This window comes from Aquila chrysaetos, chromosome 9 (genome assembly GCF_900496995.4).
Source record: "Aquila chrysaetos chrysaetos chromosome 9, bAquChr1.4, whole genome shotgun sequence".
Classification (NCBI taxonomy): Eukaryota; Metazoa; Chordata; class Aves; order Accipitriformes; family Accipitridae; genus Aquila; species Aquila chrysaetos.
The window spans coordinates 20,232,489-20,252,855 of NC_044012.1; the positions used below are offsets into that span (position 1 = coordinate 20,232,489).

At 37.2% G+C, this 20,367-nt stretch overlaps 1 protein-coding gene across 3 annotated transcripts in view; it reads left to right on the plus strand.

Annotated features, from left to right (window-relative positions):
- NFATC3 (nuclear factor of activated T cells 3) overlaps positions 1–20,367 on the plus strand; it is a 76,919-nt gene that overhangs the window by 12,535 nt on the left and 44,017 nt on the right. For all 3 annotated transcript variants that reach the window (XM_030025264.2, XM_041125825.1, XM_030025263.2), the window contains exons 2-3: positions 4,746–5,877; positions 17,958–18,120. In XM_030025264.2, the coding sequence (XP_029881124.1) occupies positions 4,746–5,877; positions 17,958–18,120 (1,295 nt within the window). The remainder of the gene's footprint in view (positions 1–4,745; positions 5,878–17,957; positions 18,121–20,367) is intronic.

Sequence of the window (20,367 nt, forward strand, 5' to 3'; positions counted from 1 at the left end):
AAGACCTAGATCGTGTTGCACTTTCTTAGTGCCTTATAACAACTCCTATTGTCTGAACCTGTTTGTTTGTGGGCTTACAAACCTAGAATAATAAAGTGGTTTGGATAATTTTGGCACAGGGCTTGTGTTCAGTCATTTGATAGTAATTGACCTTCCTTCTGCAGAGAAATCTGGCTCACTGCACAGCTGCAGATATGCACGTGCCAGTACATCGTTGAGGAGTGAACAACTGGTGGGCAAGCATTACTAGTCCTGAATGTGCAGTCTAATATGGCAAATAGAGAGCAAAATGTACTTTAGGAGCAGTTGTTCTGGATATTATTTAATTATATTCTCCAGTTAGGCAGCTTACATTGAAGTGTAGTTAGCAGCTTAGTAAGGGATGAGCCAGCATTGTTTTAATACTGAACAGGAGCTTCTGTAAACTAGTCTGTTTCCAGACGGTAGCAAATGTACATTCAAAATGGCAGACCTGGTTCTCATTGATAAAGGATGACACAGATGCCTGATGTAAGATTGCAGTGGAAGTCTGCAGCTTTATATAGCTTATATGCACTATGTGAATATAGAGCATCTGCTAACTTTTGAGTTCCCTCAGCAGTAAACCTGATCTCAGCAGGGTGGGGAAGAAGGCTTCACTAAATTTCTAAAGACTTAGTGGCTTCTCCATGCATGGTAGTGTTAAAAGTCTTAAGTTAAAACAAAGCTGAGTTTCTTTCTGTGCTAGCTATCCAGAAGACCTCCTTTGATCGTAAAACACCATTTGTTTGACACAGTTTTGTTCTTAGCCAACATTGACTTCTTGTTTTGTTTCCCTGTCTCCTTTTAAATGCTTACTGGAACAAATAAACTATTAATACTACTTCTAAAACTGAAGTTAAACTTACTGGCCTATAATCCTTCAGCACTTTTTAACCTTTTATTTAGTCCAGTTTTCTTTACTCTGCATTGCTATTAACATTGTTAGCAATTTACTCAGTTGACTTTACTAAATAAAAAGCATTTAACACACCTGCCTTTTCAGAGTCATAGCAGGCTTTTGATGCGAATAGCACTGCTTCTCTTAGACACTGCAAAATACAAAGACCATCCTATTTAGCATCTTGCCCCATGTGCTTGTGATAGTTTTTATGCTCTGCCTTGGTAATCTGGCCTAGTTTCTGTTTCTTGAATGCTTCTTTCTTATATTTTATGGTCAGTGAAGGCCTCATGACTTGGCCAACTTCACTTCTTTAGTCTTTCCTCCCCCAATAGGATTGTTTGGATGTAATAGCTCTCCTAAAAAGTAACCAGATTTGGGCTTCTTCATAACTCTTTTTTGCCTTGCACTTGCCTGTTGTGAGACTTCCTTGAGTTTGTTTACTCTCTGCTTTCTTGAAGCTCTGTGTTGGATTTTTTTGAACTATTCTTACTCCTTTCTATCGTAAGGGTTGTCAGCTGGTTTGTTGGGGTTTTTTTCTTTCTTTCTTTCTTTTTTTTTTCCCATTTCTTTCACCCAAGTTATATTCATCTTTGTATGTTTACTAGTTCCTTCAAATTGGTTAGAGGGCTCTTCCAGATTGGATTCTCTCTACAGCCTTTAATAGGACAAAAATAATTATTGGTAAATAGTCTAGTAGAATTAATGACATGATTTGTAAAGATCTTAGTAGTTAGTCCTTTGTATGAACAACTAACAGGTTATTTTAACACATGACTATAAGTGGGAGGTTTTGTGTGTGCAAACTAAAATAAGTCTACCTGTTTATTGATCGTGTCTGAAAATGGTTTGGGTGATTTAGACTTCAAAATATATTGTTTCCACAGTCTTAAGCATCCTTTTGGGATTTGGTGTTCGTTAGATGCATAGTTCTTGCTCTGAGTTTCTAGCTTCCTGTTTTTTGAGTGTGTGCGTGTATGCTGCTGGGGAGGGGTAATGGGAGAGCACAGTGCCAAACTCATTAGAAGTTGTTTGTTGTGGAGAGGGACCAAAGAAGCCTGAGTCAGAAGAGTGCTCTCCTGCCTTCTCCATCTCTTCCCCAGTTCTTCCCAGCTGGTGTTGGTAATTCTGTGCTAGTCTGATCTCTCCACCTCAGCTTGATGAAGCTTAAATTTTGAATGTATACCTGCTTTTTGTAAATCCCAGTGACATTGAAAGTGGACAAATTGTCTTAAATATTTTAAAATTCTTGATTGTTGCTGCAAGAGAAATAAGGCTCTTTACAATAGTGAGAGTTTTAGCACAAACAATGTGCTGCTACTGTTTGTAAAGCCATTAATGACAGTAAATGGTTATGCACAGGACTCGAAGTTTTCCAACTGTTGTTTTCCTATGAAGTTTTAATTATTATTTCAAAATTTCTGTACCTGTAACTTTCATTTCCAAGTTTTGAGTAGCTGGATAATTGCTTTTTTCCTCCCTTGACCTACATTTCTAATACTAATAATGAGTTAGGAAACAAGGACATCTGTGATCTTGCACATGAATATACCAATAGATGTGGAAAACCTGTAACTGGCTACTGTCTGCATTTCAAGTTTTGTGATGGGGAAACAGCAAAATGAAAGACCCCTAATTAAAGTTTTTAAAAATGTTTGTTATCCTAGTGAAAGGATAGGGAAATGCAGTTTTGATAGTGTTCAACATAGTGAGCTTGTGTTAACTATTTGTATGATATACAAAATAGTCCTTCCTGAGTATCTTGATCCTTTTAGGATATGCGTATTTAGAAATTAACCTATACCAATTTTTTGGCTTTGTGCTCATAACACATACAATAGTAGTTGATAATATAATATGGACAATTGTTATATATGACTATATGTAATATATATAAAATCACACAGTGCTTATAAAACTACTTAGTACTAGTCTTAAATGCAATTTTGTGCCTCCTTTAATAGATAGATTACTAATAGAGCTGCTGCCTGCCCATGAACCTTCAGGTTTTGTTTTGGGTTTTTGTTTTGTTTTGTTTTGGTTTTTGTTTGTTTTTTTTAAGTCAGAGGAGTATAGTCTGTTCCTTGGTAACAGTATGCTTTCTCTCCATTTGAAAATGCTTCCTTGTTGTCTCTGAGGAGATGCTGTTTTGTTTGTTTCTGTCTTAGTTAATTTTAAGCTGATTGCTATTAGTGGAACTGATAATAAAATGACTACAATAACATACTAATTGTTTTTATCATGGAAAGGCCTAAAATACATGACTTCCTGTATGGATATTTTATCTGATTGTGAGAGAGACTGGATTTATTTTAGAACAAGTATTAATATTCTACTGATACTCAGGATAAAAACCGTTTTGGTTTTTTTTTTAAAAAAAAGCTAATACCCAGAGCTGCAATTAATATAATCCAGTATGGATTTTTGGAAAATAATTGTATGAACACGATGTCTCATTGTCACATTTGACACAGGAGCATTTTAGTTTGCAGAAACATTTATGCTTCTGCATAATATTCCCCTACTACTGAAAAAAATACTTCAAAAAAATAAAAACCCACACGCAAAGCACTAGAAACTGTAATTTTGATTATGGTGTTAAATGTTAGAGATGGGTCAAAAGCTCTCAAAGTGATTCAGCATTAAAACAAATAACTCGGGTTGTAGAGACAATATCGTTAGCAGATTTTGAGACTAGTTTCAGTGTCTAATGTACAGTTCCAAGTACATTTAATTTCATCTGCTAGGAGGTGATAGACTAGTGAACTTACCTGAGGTCTCCTGCATACTTACTTTATATAATTATAGAGGGAAGGCTCTATTTCACAAGGGGAAGGAAACAAGAGTGGAAGCATGGTGGTTACAAAATAAGAAAAAAGATGTGTTTTCTACTCTTGTTTCAGACAAATGTCTCATACTGGCAGTTAATTCAATACTGAGAAGCGGGGCAAGAAAATCTGCTTCAGTTCTGTGAGACAAAGCTGCTGATTTTGTTAACTGGACTTGCACTCCCTCTCAATTGCTTGTTTTTCTTTGGAATATTTCCTGTGTTTTGGATAAGTTAGTGAGATCTAAGAATATTTTGGTTTGCCTTTTTTTTTTTTTTTTTTTTTTTGCTGAACAACTTGTGCTCAAACTTTGTGAGACTGCACTTGAAAAATGCTATTCTGTGGGATGGGTACTTGAGAGTTTTTCAAGCAACCAAAAAAGACCTTTGAAATAAGATTCTTCATAATATCTTTAATAATATTCTTTGTTAGGCCTCTTTTGATTGAATGTTTTTAGTTGTTTATAATCTTGACTGAAGTATGAGTCACTGTAAGATGCTTTCTAGTGTTAAAGGAGAGAAATATTATGTATGTGATATTCTGGTGCTTTTAAGTGTTGACTAGTGGGCTTATAGACAGTATCATAGTCCTATTCATGTAAAAAAGATTAAATTTTAATGGATTATGTTTGAAAATGTTTAATTATGAATGGAATGTAGTTACAAAATATAAAGTTTGAATTAAGTGTTCCAGTTTAGATCCTTTCAAGATTTTTAAACCTGTTTTCTGTGTGTATTATGTTTTCAGCCACTGAAGATGTGTATAAACTGTGGAATCTGGTTGAAAACAAGATTTACGACAGAAAACTATGCTGTAGTCATATTCAGCTGTAAATGTGGCTGGGGAAAATTTAAAATTAAGAATTACACTTTGGCTAGTGTAATGGGAAATGTCTAGGATGTTGAAAACGGGCCATACCTGGGAAACAAAGGAATTTTTTATGGCATTTTTCGAGTATTGCATTCTGACTCTGTTCCTCTTTTAAATTTTGTTTTCAGATCTTGAGTCAGATGACTGTGCGTCCATATACATCTTTAATGTAGACCAACCATCATCCTCTGTAAATCAGCCAATTTGTATTCCTCGCCATGGATTGCAGTCTCACTCCTCTCCTCTGTCACCACCTACAAGAGTTCAGAGTCACAAGAACTATGAAGGAACTTGCGAGGTACCAGAATCCAAATATAGTCCACTAGGTGGACCCAAACCCTTTGAGTGCCCTAGTATTCAAATTACATCTATTTCACCTAACTGTCATCAAGGGATTGAAGCCAATGAAGATGAATTGCACACAAATGGCACAGAAAATGAATATATGGAAAGGCCTTCACGGGACCATCTCTATCTTCCTCTTGAGCCATCATATAGGGAATCATCCCTTAGTCCAAGCCCTGCCAGCAGCATTTCGTCCAGAAGTTGGTTTTCAGATGCTTCCTCTTGTGAATCCATTTCCCATGTTTATGATGATGTAGACTCGGAGCTAAATGAAGCAGCTGCTCGATTTACCCTTGGGTCTCCTTTGGCATCTCCTGGTGGTTCTCCAAGAGGTCCCAGTGATGAATCTTGGCAGCAGCCTTATGGATTTGGGCATGCCTTGTCACCTAGACAGTCTCCCTGTCATTCTCCTAGAACTAGTATTACAGATGAAAATTGGCTAAGCCCTAGACCAACATCAAGGCCCTCATCAAGACCTACATCCCCCTGTGGGAAACGACGACACTCCAGTGCTGAGATTTGCTATGCTGGTTCTCTCTCTCCTCACCATTCTCCAACTCCATCACCTGGCCATTCTCCCAGAGGAAGCGTAACAGAAGACACGTGGCTAAACACTTCCATCCATAACGTACAAGGCCTTAATTCTGGCCTTTCACCATTTCAGTGTTGTACAGAGACTGATATTCCTCTAAAAACAAGAAAGACCTCAGAGGATCAGACTGCCACTTTATCTGGAAAAATAGATATCTGTCCTGAAGAACAGGGTAACTTATCGTCATCCCTTGAAACTGCAGTAGATGACTGCTCTGGATCTCAGCACACCTTGAAAAAAGATTTGCCCGGAGACCAATTTCTTTCTGTTCCTTCGCACTTTACTTGGAACAAACCAAAGCCTGGTCATACTCCTATATTTCGGTAAGTGATTAGAAAGTCCCGATGCATTAAGACTTCTTAAAGAAAACTTCTTGTAGGCAGGTAGATGATATCATTAGGAAAAAAACAAGTTGAGACACCAAATACCCATCTTTTTCTTCTTTTAAAAATACAGTAGATGCATTGTAACATAGGATTAGTTTTATTTAAATAAAGTTTGTTTGGATACACGCACAGCCCAGCTGAATCAAATGACTGCAGATTTTGCACGTGCTTTGCAGTTCCATCTAAGCAGTTAACATTTTAATATAGCTAAAGAAACCTGACTTACACGATTTTATAAAACTGTGAGACCACAAAAGAGGTGGGGAGTTTATTTGCTTTTGTTTGTACTTGTTTCTTTGGGCTGATAGAATTCTAGAAATAGAATAGAGAAAAAAATTTGCATGCCATACTGAAAATCATCCAGAAAGAATTGATTTCTGGGCTGTAGTTCCAACGGTATTTCCACCATCATGGCGCTGAGTTAACTAGCTCTTTCCTTTTGTAGTCCTTTCACGTGCTAGCAGGATGATTTGTGGAGGGTCAGAAGAGGGAACTAGTTTGGTTGGGGGAAAAATTCACCCTCTTTCCCATTCTGTTACTTTCTAGATGGAGCAGTTCTGTAATCTTTCCAACTACATAGCTCCTGGAATCACTTTGCCAGTACAATGCAGTGGGTGGAGTAGGAATGAGAACTCCTTAAGCAGTGTTGCTGCTGGATGGACAGATACTGTGATTACTCAGCTCAAGTTATCCATTTGATTCCTGAACCTTTTTCTTGCTCTACTAGGTTTTAAAAATAAGGGGTAGGGAGGTACTGGGAGGAAGAAGCCATGGACATTTTGTAAGAAAGGTACATTAGGTTAATATCTGTAAAGCACAATTATAATATGGCTTTTATATGGATAGGTTTGAATGTCAATGCTTCCATGCTAGTCTGTATTGATTTTAAAATAACTTTGATTAAAATAGTATTGTTCTGTCCACAGGCAACACTTAAGGTTTGCTCTTCAAGGACATAGTGGATGAAGCAATTCCTCTTTCTTGGGTGGGGGCCGGGGAGAGATAGAGGAAAAAAGCAAAGCTTAAATCCTAAAAGTTAATGACAAAATATTCAATAAGAAGTGTTCTTCTCATTGCAAAGTCATCTTTGCAAAGCACTTGTTTTCACACTTTATATTTTTAATTTTAGAAAGAATGGCTTAAGAAAATATTCATGGTTTTAACATTTTCCTCCTCCCTACCACCTCCTTCCCCCAAAGTAAGTGAAGCAAAATAAAGAAAGAAATGTTTCTGACCAAGCTTCAGAGATGCCCTATAGGAGGCTTTTTTCCCTGCCTCTCAGAGTTTTAAATTCTTAGCAGAAAACTAGAATTAACTATTGCCCAGTAAACCAAACTTACTGAAGAGGTATTCTTTTCAGGGACCTCCCTCAAAAGCAGAACTTGTGGAAAATTGGATGCTGGCTTTCATGGCAACATGCTAGTTTTTATAGAATTCCCCTTTCTAGTGGCTTTTTCCAAATTCAGATATCATTCTTGCATCATTTTAATGTCTTGATATGTTATTTCCTGATGACTTGTCAGATGAACAAGCCTGTTGGAAAAAATGTTTTAGAATACCTGTTCTCATTCTCTGTTGGGTACATGAATATTCTCAGTGATGGAACATAGAAGTACTCAGTCATCTTTTAAAGATTGCTATAGCTGACCCTTTCCATGTGCATTTTAGGCAGAGAAATAATGGAGAAAATTCAACTGTAACTTTTACTATTGAGTACCTAAGAAGGAAGTTACAAACACAGATGGGTGAAATATAAACCAACACTTTCAGGGTACAGCGAAACATCCTTAAAACAAATGGAAGATAAGCACATAGCCTTAAGAGCTTCCCGAAGGGTAACTTCTAATGGGTACTATCAAATAGACTTCAGTGTTCATCTGAGTTCTAACAATGAACTTTTCAGTTTTACTGCTGAACGTATCCCTATGTGTTGATAGATCAGTGTCACACAGAAGGCTCATTTTTATCAATACAAAACTTCTGTTAATTTTAAAACCAAGTTTTGTATAAATTCTTTACAAGTTGTCAACTAGCTTAGATTGTTAATATCTAAAAATATTTAAACAATGCTTATTCAGCCATTTTGTCATTCTTGCATAATTGTATAACCGCAGATTTTAATTTCTCCTCTCCTCAGAAATGTATTGATTTTAGTGAGTAGAAGTGGGTTGGTTTTTTTTTCTTTAATGTCCTCCTGCATAACTGTTTATGAATGTGAAGTTTAACAGTAAAGATGCAAAGCTGCTAGCTGGAAAATTCTGTTTTACCAGATATGAAACTACTGTGTTGACAGATACATTAACTGTCTTGAAGTTTTGGGTTTTTTTAATTCTGTTGCACTCTGCTCATCTGTTGATAAAGGTGTTCAGTCTGTTACTAGAATCTTTTCATTCTAAGTAAAACAATGATAACTATTTTTCCTTAATTGTGTATTTTGGAATTGTATTACATTTATGTAGGATACTCAACAGTCCTAACTTGGCATTTCTGTTAGCCCGCAGGCTAACATAGTTGATAAAAGGTGAGCACTACTGAAGGGTAAAAGCACATTAACATATAGGCATGTGGCAAGATTGCGTGTGGATCTACGGTTCTTTTGTGGGATGACCAAAATAGTTACAAAAATAGATACTCACTTAAACCTGCTTCCTCTTGTAGTGGGGAGAACTGAGCAGAACTGAATAAAAATCAATATTACTGTTTTCATTAAGAAGTAAAAATATTTTTTTAAATGTCAGAATTTACTTAGAAGCTGGTACTGAAGAACTTAACTATTAAGCTGTATACATTTGCTGGCAAAAATGTAGTCTGACTATTGAATTAGTGGAAATGGCTGCTTTGGCAACTGTATCCTCAGTGAAATGTTGAATTACTTAGCAGTTGTAGCCTGTTCCACAGGTGCTATGAGAGTATGCATCTTCAGTATGTTAAAACATTTCATTCTGTCATATAATATTTTATAATTTTGATGCTTATAAAGTAGGGGAGCTAAGTTGACTCTTATGTTTTATGAATAAAAATGAAATGCAAGAAGATCCACTGTTTCTTAGATAGTTTATGACAGTGACCAAAAGTGAGTACCTCAGTTGTCATAAAGAGTTGGATATTAATTGCAATTTATATCTTTATTATGTATTATATATAGTAATATATTAATTGTAATATAAATTACAATATATATTACAATTAACATGCTTTTAAAATGTCTTCATTGTATTGTCAAGTACAAAGTAGTGCATGAAGTAACCTGGAGTATTGATTCCAAGCATATGAAGTGACTGACCAAGTGTGCACAGTCAGCTGCAATAAACTGACCCCTGGTAGAAGTGGGGATAACTTGCCTCCCCTGTGACATGGTGTGAAACGTGCAGATAGCGCCTTCTTCTCTGAATGCTATCTAAAGTTTTGTAAATCTGTAATCTAGTTTATCTGTCAAGTCCTGACCATGTTTTCCTTCTTTTTTCTATGTTCAGTAAGTGTGCAATACTTAACAAAATTTAAAAATATGCAACATGCTTTTGAGCATTTTAGTCATGTTTCAGATGCCATCCAAACTATTTTGTTAGATGGCAGCTTGTTATTTGGCCACAGAAACCCATAATCTGCTAGTGTGTAGCATATGAAAAATGTATGTGTATTATGTGCCCTGAGTCACACTTCTGCTTCCTTGTCAAAGATAAGTCTAGACAAGTGACAATGGACAGAACCAGTGCAACAATTCCTTTCAAACAGGTAAAAAAGAAACTAGGTAGTGTCTTCTGTATCTAGAAGTAGTGAAGGCATCTGTAGATGATGTCATTAACCAAGTACCTTTGCAGATGAGCACTCTTTCAATGGCAGATTAAATTGGTCATTTTACAGAATATTCAGCAATTAAGTTATCAAATAACTTTATTTATTACATTGTTGCTCTTATTACTGTTATTTAAGATACCTCTTTCTTCAACCCCCTAGCCTCCTCCCAGGATGATGGATAAGAAATGGCTTTATCTGTGTGTCTCATGTTTCCCTCCCCTCTGCTTGGAAAATCCCTTTCTTTTTGGGATCTTAATGTAGTTATAGTAGATCTGACCTCCCCATTTGCTTAGTACCCTAACATTTCTTGAAGATGCTGATTTTACAACTTTTTATTGCACATCTACTGTTACAGCTTGAGTTTTACTCACAGAAAAAACTCAAGGTTTGTCTGGTTGTTTTGGTTTTTTTCCCTGCTAAATCTCTTTAAAAGACCTGTTTCTAGGCTTTTGCATAAAGTTATTTCAGATTCTTTCATTAATTGGATTCTCTTTTTCTTTTATTCCTTTCCCGAATATTGGCTGTTGGAAGGGAAACATAGATGCTTGAAGTTCATTTTCTTATTTAGATAGCCTATGTCGGTATAGGTTATAAATAGTCTAGAAGAATACCAGAGAAAGTGTTTCTTCATAGAGTCTATTCATATTCAAATATCTAAATTTGATCCACTTGCTCACACTGAGGCACCATCTGAAAGGGGTTAGTATGCTCATGTGAATTATTTTAAGTGTATCCTTAAGTCTTTGAAACTTTGTGAGATTTCTATTTAGTAGGTGTTATTTATGAAACCATGTAATATTGGGAAGCACCTCAAGACTGATCCCTTTTATTAAAATGCTCTTGTTTGGATTCCAGTCAGCCTTTTCAAGTACAAAGCTGCCATATTAGGAAGATGAGTAGCAAATAGTATTTTGAAGTGATATGTATAGTTGTTGTACAGAAATTAATGGTCTTGGTTACAATGTATATAGGTGTCTGATCCATCTCCCCTGAAACAGGTTCACAGTTGTAAGATTTCCAGAAAGTGCAAAAAAAAAGAATTAGAAAGTCTGTTTTACAATACTTCTTTTACACTTGATCAAGGGGAATAAAAAGAGTATAGGGATGACCCAGAAACCTCCACTGAGCAATCGATATAATATAATAAAATACAATAGAACACAATACCTTTGGTGAGGGCTTGTCACTGAAAGTACAATTCATAAGAGATCAGCAATATTTATGCTGTTAACAGCCATGGTTACGGTGTTCTGGAATTAACAACCATCACAGATATGGCCAGCACTGATGTAGGTAACATGGGGCATTTTGTTAGAAGAGTGGTCAATGATGACGCAATTGAAAATTATGGGGTTCTGTTATTTTTGTGTTTAGGTTTGTTGTTTTGTTTTCTTTTGCTTTAAACTTATGACTTTCAAGTAGATCTTGAGAATCTAATTTGTGTCTCAAGCAAATAGGCACTTTGCAGGGTAGTAAACTTAATGAGTCATTCATTTTTTTTTCTTTCTTTAGCCCCTGAAGTATTTGATGGGAACAAATGGTGCTTTTGTGTCTGGGAGGTAACCAGGCAATGTTCATTAATGGTCAAAAATCTTGAAATAAAACCTAGTTTCTTTTACTGTGTCTTCTCTAACGGAATTCTTATTATCTTCAGACTGCTGTGTCACAAATTTAATCTAGAGCACTGAGAAGTGATGGGATAGCAAGTATTTTCTTTGTTCCAGTGGTGATGAACAAACTGGCTTTGATAGATGTATTTACAGCTCAGGAATCTCTAGTGATGGATACTTGAGAGTATTTTACCTGCGATTATCTGGCAGTTACCACTGGAAACAAGGATTGCTGACAACGTTGCCTACTCTCTCGGAGAAAAAAAAATAGTTTAAGTATAGTGGTAGAAGGCTGAATACTTGGAAAAGCTGCTTCTCTTGTCTGAATCCTTCTCTTGGAAGTCTGGAGAGCAGAGAGGAACAGAATTATGTTCTATTTTAAACATAACTATTGGGACTTTGGTTTTAATTTTAAGAAGAATAAATCTTCAGTGTGAGTGGACTATAGGCAAACTTAGTCTGCTAAGTAGTTATCTCATTTTGATAAATAGAAATAACACCAGCTATGCTATGTTAGCAAAACTTTAAAGTGAAAATATTTGCAAGTCGCTGACTTTGAAGATAAGGACCCACTTAAGTGAGACAAGCAAGAGAACTTTGAACCTCATAGACTTCTAATAAGCTAGGCTATTGCTGTAATGTTTACACACCATTAATGAATCCAGAGAAATTCAGGTAGTGTTTGATATGGGACCTTTGTGCTGTACATGTGATTCAGCTCTCTACTTTGTTCTGAAATGATATAGATTTTACTTGGCAGTATACTGTATCAACACCCTGAAAGCATAGTTACTGTGGGTCTGCTAGGAGTAGTACAGGGATATTTTGAATGTAAACAGTATTCTAAAAGTCTATTGATAAGCCACTGTGGCAACTGGAATGGCCCGAAAATGTTTAACTTCAAAACTACTGCACCAGGGAAAATGTTGCTTTGTTCGAGGTAGTGAAGATTGGAACATCGTTATGATTTGAGGTTCTCTGGGGTTTGCAACGTTGACTTGTCATAGGATATGCTGTTGGTTAATCTCTGTAAAAACCTGGGATGAGGGAAAGATGTGGAATATCCATTGTATGGTCAGTGAGCTTTTTCCCACAGTGACAGATTTGGATGTGCTGGGAGGAGCTGTAAGTGGAAAGTGTTATTTTTGCTGCAACTAAGAAAGAATAACTCTAGGAGATCTGTGAATCTCAACCAACAAAGGAAATGAGAACTTTCACAAGCATCTTGAGATCTTAGTGGGTATCTTTGAAAGGTTATTACAAGAATTAATGACTACAAAGAGGCAGGAACATGTTCATACAGAGTGGCTGAAGTGAGTTCTTATCAGTTCCACCTGTGTTCAAAAACTTTCGAAGCAGGGAGTCAAGGAAAGCATTAGACTAAACCTGAGCTAATCGAACGTGTGCTTCAGCTGAGGTACCAGCATTAGCAGTTTGTCTGCACAGAGCCCCAGCTGTTTGTCCAATGAATTACCCAGGAGGAGTGCTACAGATGGAAGGTAACTGTTTTAAGTTTTTAACTAGATTACTTTTAGTGGCTTTCATAGGCTTTGTTCTTCCTTCTGTCCCACATGTACTGCTGTGGGGTCACAGTCATGCAAACAAGCAATCTTGTTTCTGGGGTTTGTTTCTTCCTGTGCGAGAGAGGCATAGTCAGCCCATGAGCTGGGCACTGACTTCTACAGGTCTGAATACTGAAGTCCATATGGACACATTTGGCTGTCCTTATGCTGAACATTAGATGTTTCCTCATCAATTTGTGCAGCCTGAAATCAGTTCTGTTTTAGAGATAATGGTCACAGAGGAAGAAGGTATCTGTTAAATAATACTGATAAAATTATCACTGAAGTGATAGTTTTAAATGCAATGGCTTCTGCTGAGGATGCTACTAAAGGGTTCCTTCTTTACTTCTGAGTTTCCTTTAATAGCTGCTGTTCTCTGAAGCCTTTAATCTTGATGTGATAGGAGTATGAGCTTTTGGAGGCTTGCATTAATCAGATTATAAAACTCTCTTGGTATTACTGGAAGAAGGTTTACAGATTGGTGCTGTTTCAACAACATGCTAAGATTTGATTTAATGAAAGTTTTAGAATGACTGTCACTCATTATTTCTGTTTCCTGACATGTGATTTGGTGCTTTACTACTAGGTTACTGCATTGCTAATAAGGTTTTTACTCATTTAAAGAAAACAAGAAATTAGAGAAACTTCTGTAAAAAACTAAGTCACAAGCTATTGTAACAGTAATTTGGCAATGAACTGGGTAGAATTTTGTGATGAAATGTGGAAGTGTCTGCAAATGCATTCCTCCCCCATCAAGTCTGAAAAGTGAGGGGGTTTAAATAACAAATATTCTTATTTCTTTTAATTTTTTTATCTAAAATGACTTGAAAAAACCCCACAGTCAGCAGCTCATCTGGGTTGTGGGTTCTGAATGCAAAGTTAGATGGCTTTATTGATAATGCAAATGCTATCGTGCTGTGTGTAAGCTGGGGAGACAGAAATCATTTTGTAACACCAAATTTTTGCTCGCTTCTGCAGCAGCTGAGCTTCCTATTCTTAAACATGTTCCAGGTATTTTAAGACTAATGCAGCTCTGAATTTTGAACTTATGTAAGTTCTGAAGTATCAGAGATCATTGGAGTTTGATGCACAGTTTTCAACTGATAAAATAACTGTGAGTTAAAAGTCTAGCAGTTTTACTGCTGATCCTCACCTAATTGTATAGACTGAACAATATATTCTTGAGAACAGATCAATGGGCCGAGGCCAATTGTATGAGGTTCAACAAGGCCTAGTGCCAGGTCCTGCACTTGGGTCACAACAACCCCATGCAACGCGACAGGCTTGGGGAAGAGTGGCTGGAAAGCTGCCTGGCAGAAAAGGACCTGGGGGTGTTGGACAACAGCCAGCTGAATATGAGCCAGCAGTGTGCCCAGGTGGCCAAGAAGGTCAACAGCATCCTGGCCTGTATCAGAAATAGTGTGGCCAGCAGGAGCAGGGAGGTGATTGTCCCCCTGTACTCGGCACTGGTGAGGCCGCACCTTGAGTACTGTGTTCAGTTTTGGGCCCCTCACTACAAGAAAGATACTGAGGTGCTGGAGCATGTCCAAAGAAGGGCAATGAAGCTGGTGAAGGGCCTGGAGCACAAGTCTTATGAGGAGTGGCTGAGGGAACTGGAGTTGTTTAGTCTGGAGAAAAGGAGGCTGAGGGGAGACCTTATCGCTCTCTACAACTACCTGAAAGGGGGTTGTAGCAGGGTGGGTGTTGGGTGATAGGACAAGAGGAAATGGCCTCAGGTTGCACCAGGGGAAGTTCAGATTGGATATTAGGAAACATTTTTTCACCAAAAGTGTTGTCAAGTGTTGGAACAGGCCACCCAGGGAAGTGGTTGAGTCACCATCCCTAGAGGTATTTAAAAGACGCATAGAAGTGGTGCTTAGGGACATGGTTTAGTGGTGGAGTTGGCAGTGCTAGGTTAACAGTTGGACTCAATGATCTTAAAGGTCTTTTCCAACCTAAACGATTCTGTGATTAAATGCAGTAAAGCTAGCAGCTTCAGACTTGCTTTCCCATATCCAGCATCTGGTACAAAAATAGCATTGCTTCATATCAAAAAGTGTTCAAACTTGTTACCTCTTGCCCCCTGAACGCTGACATGATTCTTCTCATTTGATATTGATTTCTACATAGTATTAAAAAAAACCCAAGAGTTTGTAGACTGTATTCTGATACTCTTTTAAGTGTCCAAGTTTGTGGGTTCATGTGACTTTCAGAAGGTGACAGTGCTGGCTAGGAAGTTCCCACTCTGCCTCCCTCCCAATAGTTCTGTTTGAAGAAGCTGTATAGACAGCTGGGGCTCTGGTGAATTAACAGGATTCAAAAAATTACCTTTCAAAATGAAATAAAGTTAGATCACTGATCCAGTTCAATATGTATCTCTACAGCATTTGACTCAAAAAAAAAAAAAAAAAAAAAAAAAAAAAAAAAAAAGTGAAAGGGTGATATGGAAGCAGAATACATTACACTGATATCCTCACAGGGCAGAAAGGTGCATGACAGCATACCCTAAAACTTGAGATTCCACTGCTGCTGAGAAGTTGAGGGTGATGGACACAGCAAGAAGAATATTCAGAGAGAAACAACAGTTTGGGTATCCAACATCAAACTCCAAAGGGAAGCAGCTGTAACTCTCTAGCCTGCTATAACTAGAAAATATCAGTTTGATGCAGCACAGCCTCAAAGGCTGTGTAATTTATTTGGAGAACTGTGTTTTGAAAGCTTTCCAATTTTTTGATGTTTTAGGCATCTGCACATGCACTGTGTGCTTGGTTGCTCTCTCATGCTGGTATTTTCTATTTGTTTTCAAAGAATGACAAAATCTTCAGACTTGGTTATTTTCCTGTCTCCGTGTTTGTTCTAGTATTCCAAATATTTTTTCAGGAGATAATGTGAGTCTGATACAGCTTGTGCCGCATTTTTATTAGTTAATTGCAGAAGGAGTAAACCTCACAGAGAGGCTGTATGGAGAGTGGTCACAAGCAACAAATAATTTCTTCTTGACTGAGTTTATTAAACTTTCAGTAATACCTCCCAGTAATTGGTATATAGTCTGTGGTGTGTGTGTGTTATACCAAGTTCTCTTAGAGACTATATATGTTTGCTCTGTATACCAACTATTTTGACATAGACCATTTGGTTATATGGGAGCAAAAAAGGTTTCCAGAATTACTAAAGAAAAATTTCTTGCATGCTACATTTCTTTTTAAACTCTTTTTAGTATCTTCTAATCCTGACGTTTTCCTTCCTTTTTCAGACTGAAGACTTGAGTCCTCTTCTCCTTCAGTAGCTATAAAAGTGAATGGCAAGGTCTAGTTGATAGCCAATAGTAGCATTTAGGCACTACGTCTTGGCCTGTGGTAAGTATCTGGAAGGATTGGGCTTATACTGCATTCCTGTCAGTTTCCTCTCTTACTGCTGACATCACCAGTCCTCTCCTACCCAGTAAATACTATTGCTGTGGAAGGACCAGTCATCAGACCTCCTTACTGGTGGAAGAAGAGTCTTTGCTATACACTGAATGCCTGTGGAGATGATCTATTGCTCACATTTTTTCCTTTCAGTAAGAAGAAAGGGAAATGCTCTTGTTCCTCCCATTGCTCTCAGAAAGGTGCTTCAGGAGATAAGGCTTACATTACAATGTTAGCTCTCTCCTGAAGTGCACAGTAGAGGTACTCCATGAAGCAGCAGGTCAACAGGCTTGTAGGTTGTTCTCCTGTAGGAGGCCAGCAAGTGGTGCCGTTTCTTCTCCCTCTTTTCCATGCTTAGCAACAGCCATTTTTGTAGTAAAAGGTAGATGTATGGTGCTGCAGGCTGAGCCCAAGTCCGTCCAGATACTTGCTAAAGACAGAGCTTTCTTTTCTTTTTTGTTCACTCCAAACATTATCTTCCTTCTCAACTGTGGATATGTTTTATACATCTTGGCTAAATTCTCCAGAAGGTATAATTTGTCTTTCCTGGACCTGTGGCTATTTATGTTTGTGGAAATTTGCATGGCTTTGGATTGGTGGTGGGGTTTTTCCTGACTTCCTGTAAAGCAGAAAGAAATGGAATTGAGCTTTATCAGATGATGATACAAACCAGTATTTGTCCGTCTCTTTAAAACCTAATTTGCTTTCCCTGCTGGTCAGAGTAAGGTAGTACAAAACTATTTTAATAGAAGCTTATTTGTATTGAAAGTGTTCTTGTTTGGTACACAATGCTATAAACGTTCACTTTTAAATGTTCATAAATTAATTTGCTCTACCAGGTAATTACTGACTTGAATCTGACTGTTCATCTTATTAGAATCATAAGTCTATAAATCTATGCAGGTAAAAGGGTAGGTATGAAAACATTGGTGACATCACATGGCTTATTTCCCTTTGAGGTTCTTCTGTATTAGTTCTATTACTGCATTTTGTTCTCCTTCTTCCCTGGAGTGACTTTGCTACTGTGTGTAAGGGTATATATAATCTGTGGATAAGCTAAGCATGTACTTAAGGTGTCTTTGTCTGTTGCAGTAAGTCTTTATGCTTGGATAGGACTACTAGCCTTAAAATTTTGGATCATCATATAGTGTTAATTTTAACGATAGTTAACAAAGTGCAGTGCTTACCAATCTCAGAAAAACAAGAACAATAAGCTGGAAGATAATAATGCAGAGAGGTAAAACTTAGAGTTACAGATTGAATTCAGACTGTTCCCTCTAAACAACATTTGAACTTGCTTGCTGATATACTTGAGAATAAAAAATTAATATAAAGGCATTATAGAATAGCACCGGTAATGTGTATGTGTGTGTGGGTGTCATACAGTACCTTTCTTTTAATCAGGTATTGGACAGAAGAAATTCCACTCTAACGAACCCCAAAAGAAATACTTAATTGAAGATTTTAATGCACCAGCAGAATTTTCGAATTGTCAAGTAACAGTTTTAGGCTAATAGCTATTCTTATTTGGTCATCTTTTGTTAGGAAAGTGACATCATTGTCTGTATTTTACAGTGAAGTTGCTTTGTACTGCAGCCAAATGGCATAGTTCATTTAACCATAGTGTGCTCATCTGATTGCAGCACATCTTCATTGCCACCTCTTGACTGGCCTTTACCAAGTCATTATGGGCAGTGTGAACTGAAAATAGAAGTCCAGCCTAAAACTCATCACAGAGCTCACTATGAAACAGAAGGAAGCAGAGGAGCTGTAAAAGCATCTACTGGAGGACACCCTGTAGTGAAGGTAGGAAGTCTGGCTTTCTTGAATAGAAGATAATTTTTTAACTACAGTTATCGATATTTACAATGCTGTGAATTGTTACATTATGTGAAGCTTACAGTCCTTCCTGGGTAAGATTTGCTCCCTTAAATGTAACTTGTTCAATACAAAAGTTAGTTTTAGATGTTTAAAGATTTACAGTTTGCTACAGTTACAGTTCATGTCACAGTTTTATGCTGTATGCAGTTTTATGCTTGTGAATGGATTCACAGTGCAATAGTATGTTACTTAATGTATTCAACATGAACTTTAAGGAGAAAAGAGTGTGCGTGGGAGCAGGTAAGAAAAGTCATGATAATAGATTAGTTCCAGCTATACTGAAATATGATATAGCTTCATTTGAATCAGAACCATCTTTCTTTTGGTGTTGAGAATAGCTTCTGAACACTACAAATGCCTCTTGTTCGTGTTTTTATTAGGTTATTTCTGTGAAATGGTACCCATAAATTCTGATAACTTTCACTTAAATGTTTGGAGGAAATTAAACCTGTCTCTTCTTTCTTCAGCATGAACCGAAGGTTATTACTCACAGTTTAATGGTAGCTATCTCCTAAAAAAGTAAGGCATGACCTAGTTTCATTAGATTTGGACTGGTTATCTGTAAGGGCAAATAAGACTTTTTTCTTGCTTTCTTTTTTGACATCACTTCCATTGTCTTAACAAAATCATGAAGCTTTGTTGTGTCTTAAAACAGTTTCAATCAGTTTCAAGAAAATGCAGTAGTGCAGGCATCAGTCCTCATCTGCCTAACAGAGGGTGGTGATACACTGACTGTTTTGATAACTGGTACCTGTCATTAATAATAGCTTTGGCAGCATTCTTTAGCTAATGCTAAATATTCGAAATGCTAATGGCATCTAAAGAGAATTATTTAAATATTTTGCAAACACTAGTCAGTTGGTTGTTGAGCTCAGAATTAGATGTAAGGTCCTGGTAAATTAGGCTTGGCTTTCATAGGAAAGCTTTGCCATCATATTCTCTCTGAAGAGAAAGATGTGTGGGTTTGGTATTGTGGGTATAACTGTGTGCACAAGCTATGATGTGCTCCTCTCTGAGTTCAGTTGTGTACATAAATATCTTACTCTATGCAGGGAAGACTTCTGGATTAGTTAGGGGTAGTCACTGATGTCTCCTTTAATATATACAGTACCAGCTGGCTCATGCAGCTTGAAAGGGAACCCACCCTCTTATTCACTGGACTCAGGGAAGATTGTGCGGAGGAACTGTGGGACTTCTTAAGATGCCTTGATTTATCAGTTTGCTACATCCTTGGGTGAAAGCAATGTCTCTTTACTTATTCACCTCAGTCTTGTTTAATGGTCTTTATCTTAATCCCAAGCCAGGTTAAGATAAAATTTAACAGTTCATTTGTAAGTCAAATCAGACAACAGTTATAAAATCTTTCTAAGACAAATATGTGTGTGGGGAGGGGAGTAATCTGATTACATTACGGTTACAGCAGGGCTTGTCTTTTCCCCCAAATCCAGGATATTTCTTGTTCTTTTCCAGCAAAATAGCAGTCAGTGTTTCAGTCCTTAATCTTTCACTATAGCAGTCTATACATAAAAAAAATGTATTTGATATATTTATCCAATTCCAGCAGTTAGAAATAGCTCATTACTCTTTGAGACCAGATGCAAAGTACTAATAGGATTGGCATAATCAGTCCCCATTCTCTTTCTCCTGCTCGTACTGTAGTATAAACATGTTTATCGTTTTTTCTCCTTATAGTTTATTCCTTCTCTCTGGCAAGTGAATTCTGTCATGATTCGTAATTATATCACTTTTGGAACAGCTCTACTGTTATACCTACATAAATAAAGATGTACCAGCAGAATTTAAATGTCTTGGAGTATCTCTTTCTTTTTCCTTGCCTAAGCAATCTCTTTCCTCCAAGCTCTTCATCTGATTAATTTCTTCTCTCAACCTGACTCCTAATCATATTCTTTGAGCTGTTTATCAAACTCCATTTCTTCTCTGATAGCTTACCTTGAACTTTTTTGTTCTTTCTTTTTTCCTCTTAAGACTTCGTGTTTTTCCTTTCTCTCCCTCCAAAACAGGGCTGGTTATCTGCATCCTGTCGTCTTTCTTGAAAATGTCTTTCCTTATCCTTCCATTTCCATCCTTGATCTGAGCTCTTCATCCAACTTTCACGTTCCCTACAGAATTGCTCAATGTTTTCCTTATCACCATACCTTGGCCTAACCAGCT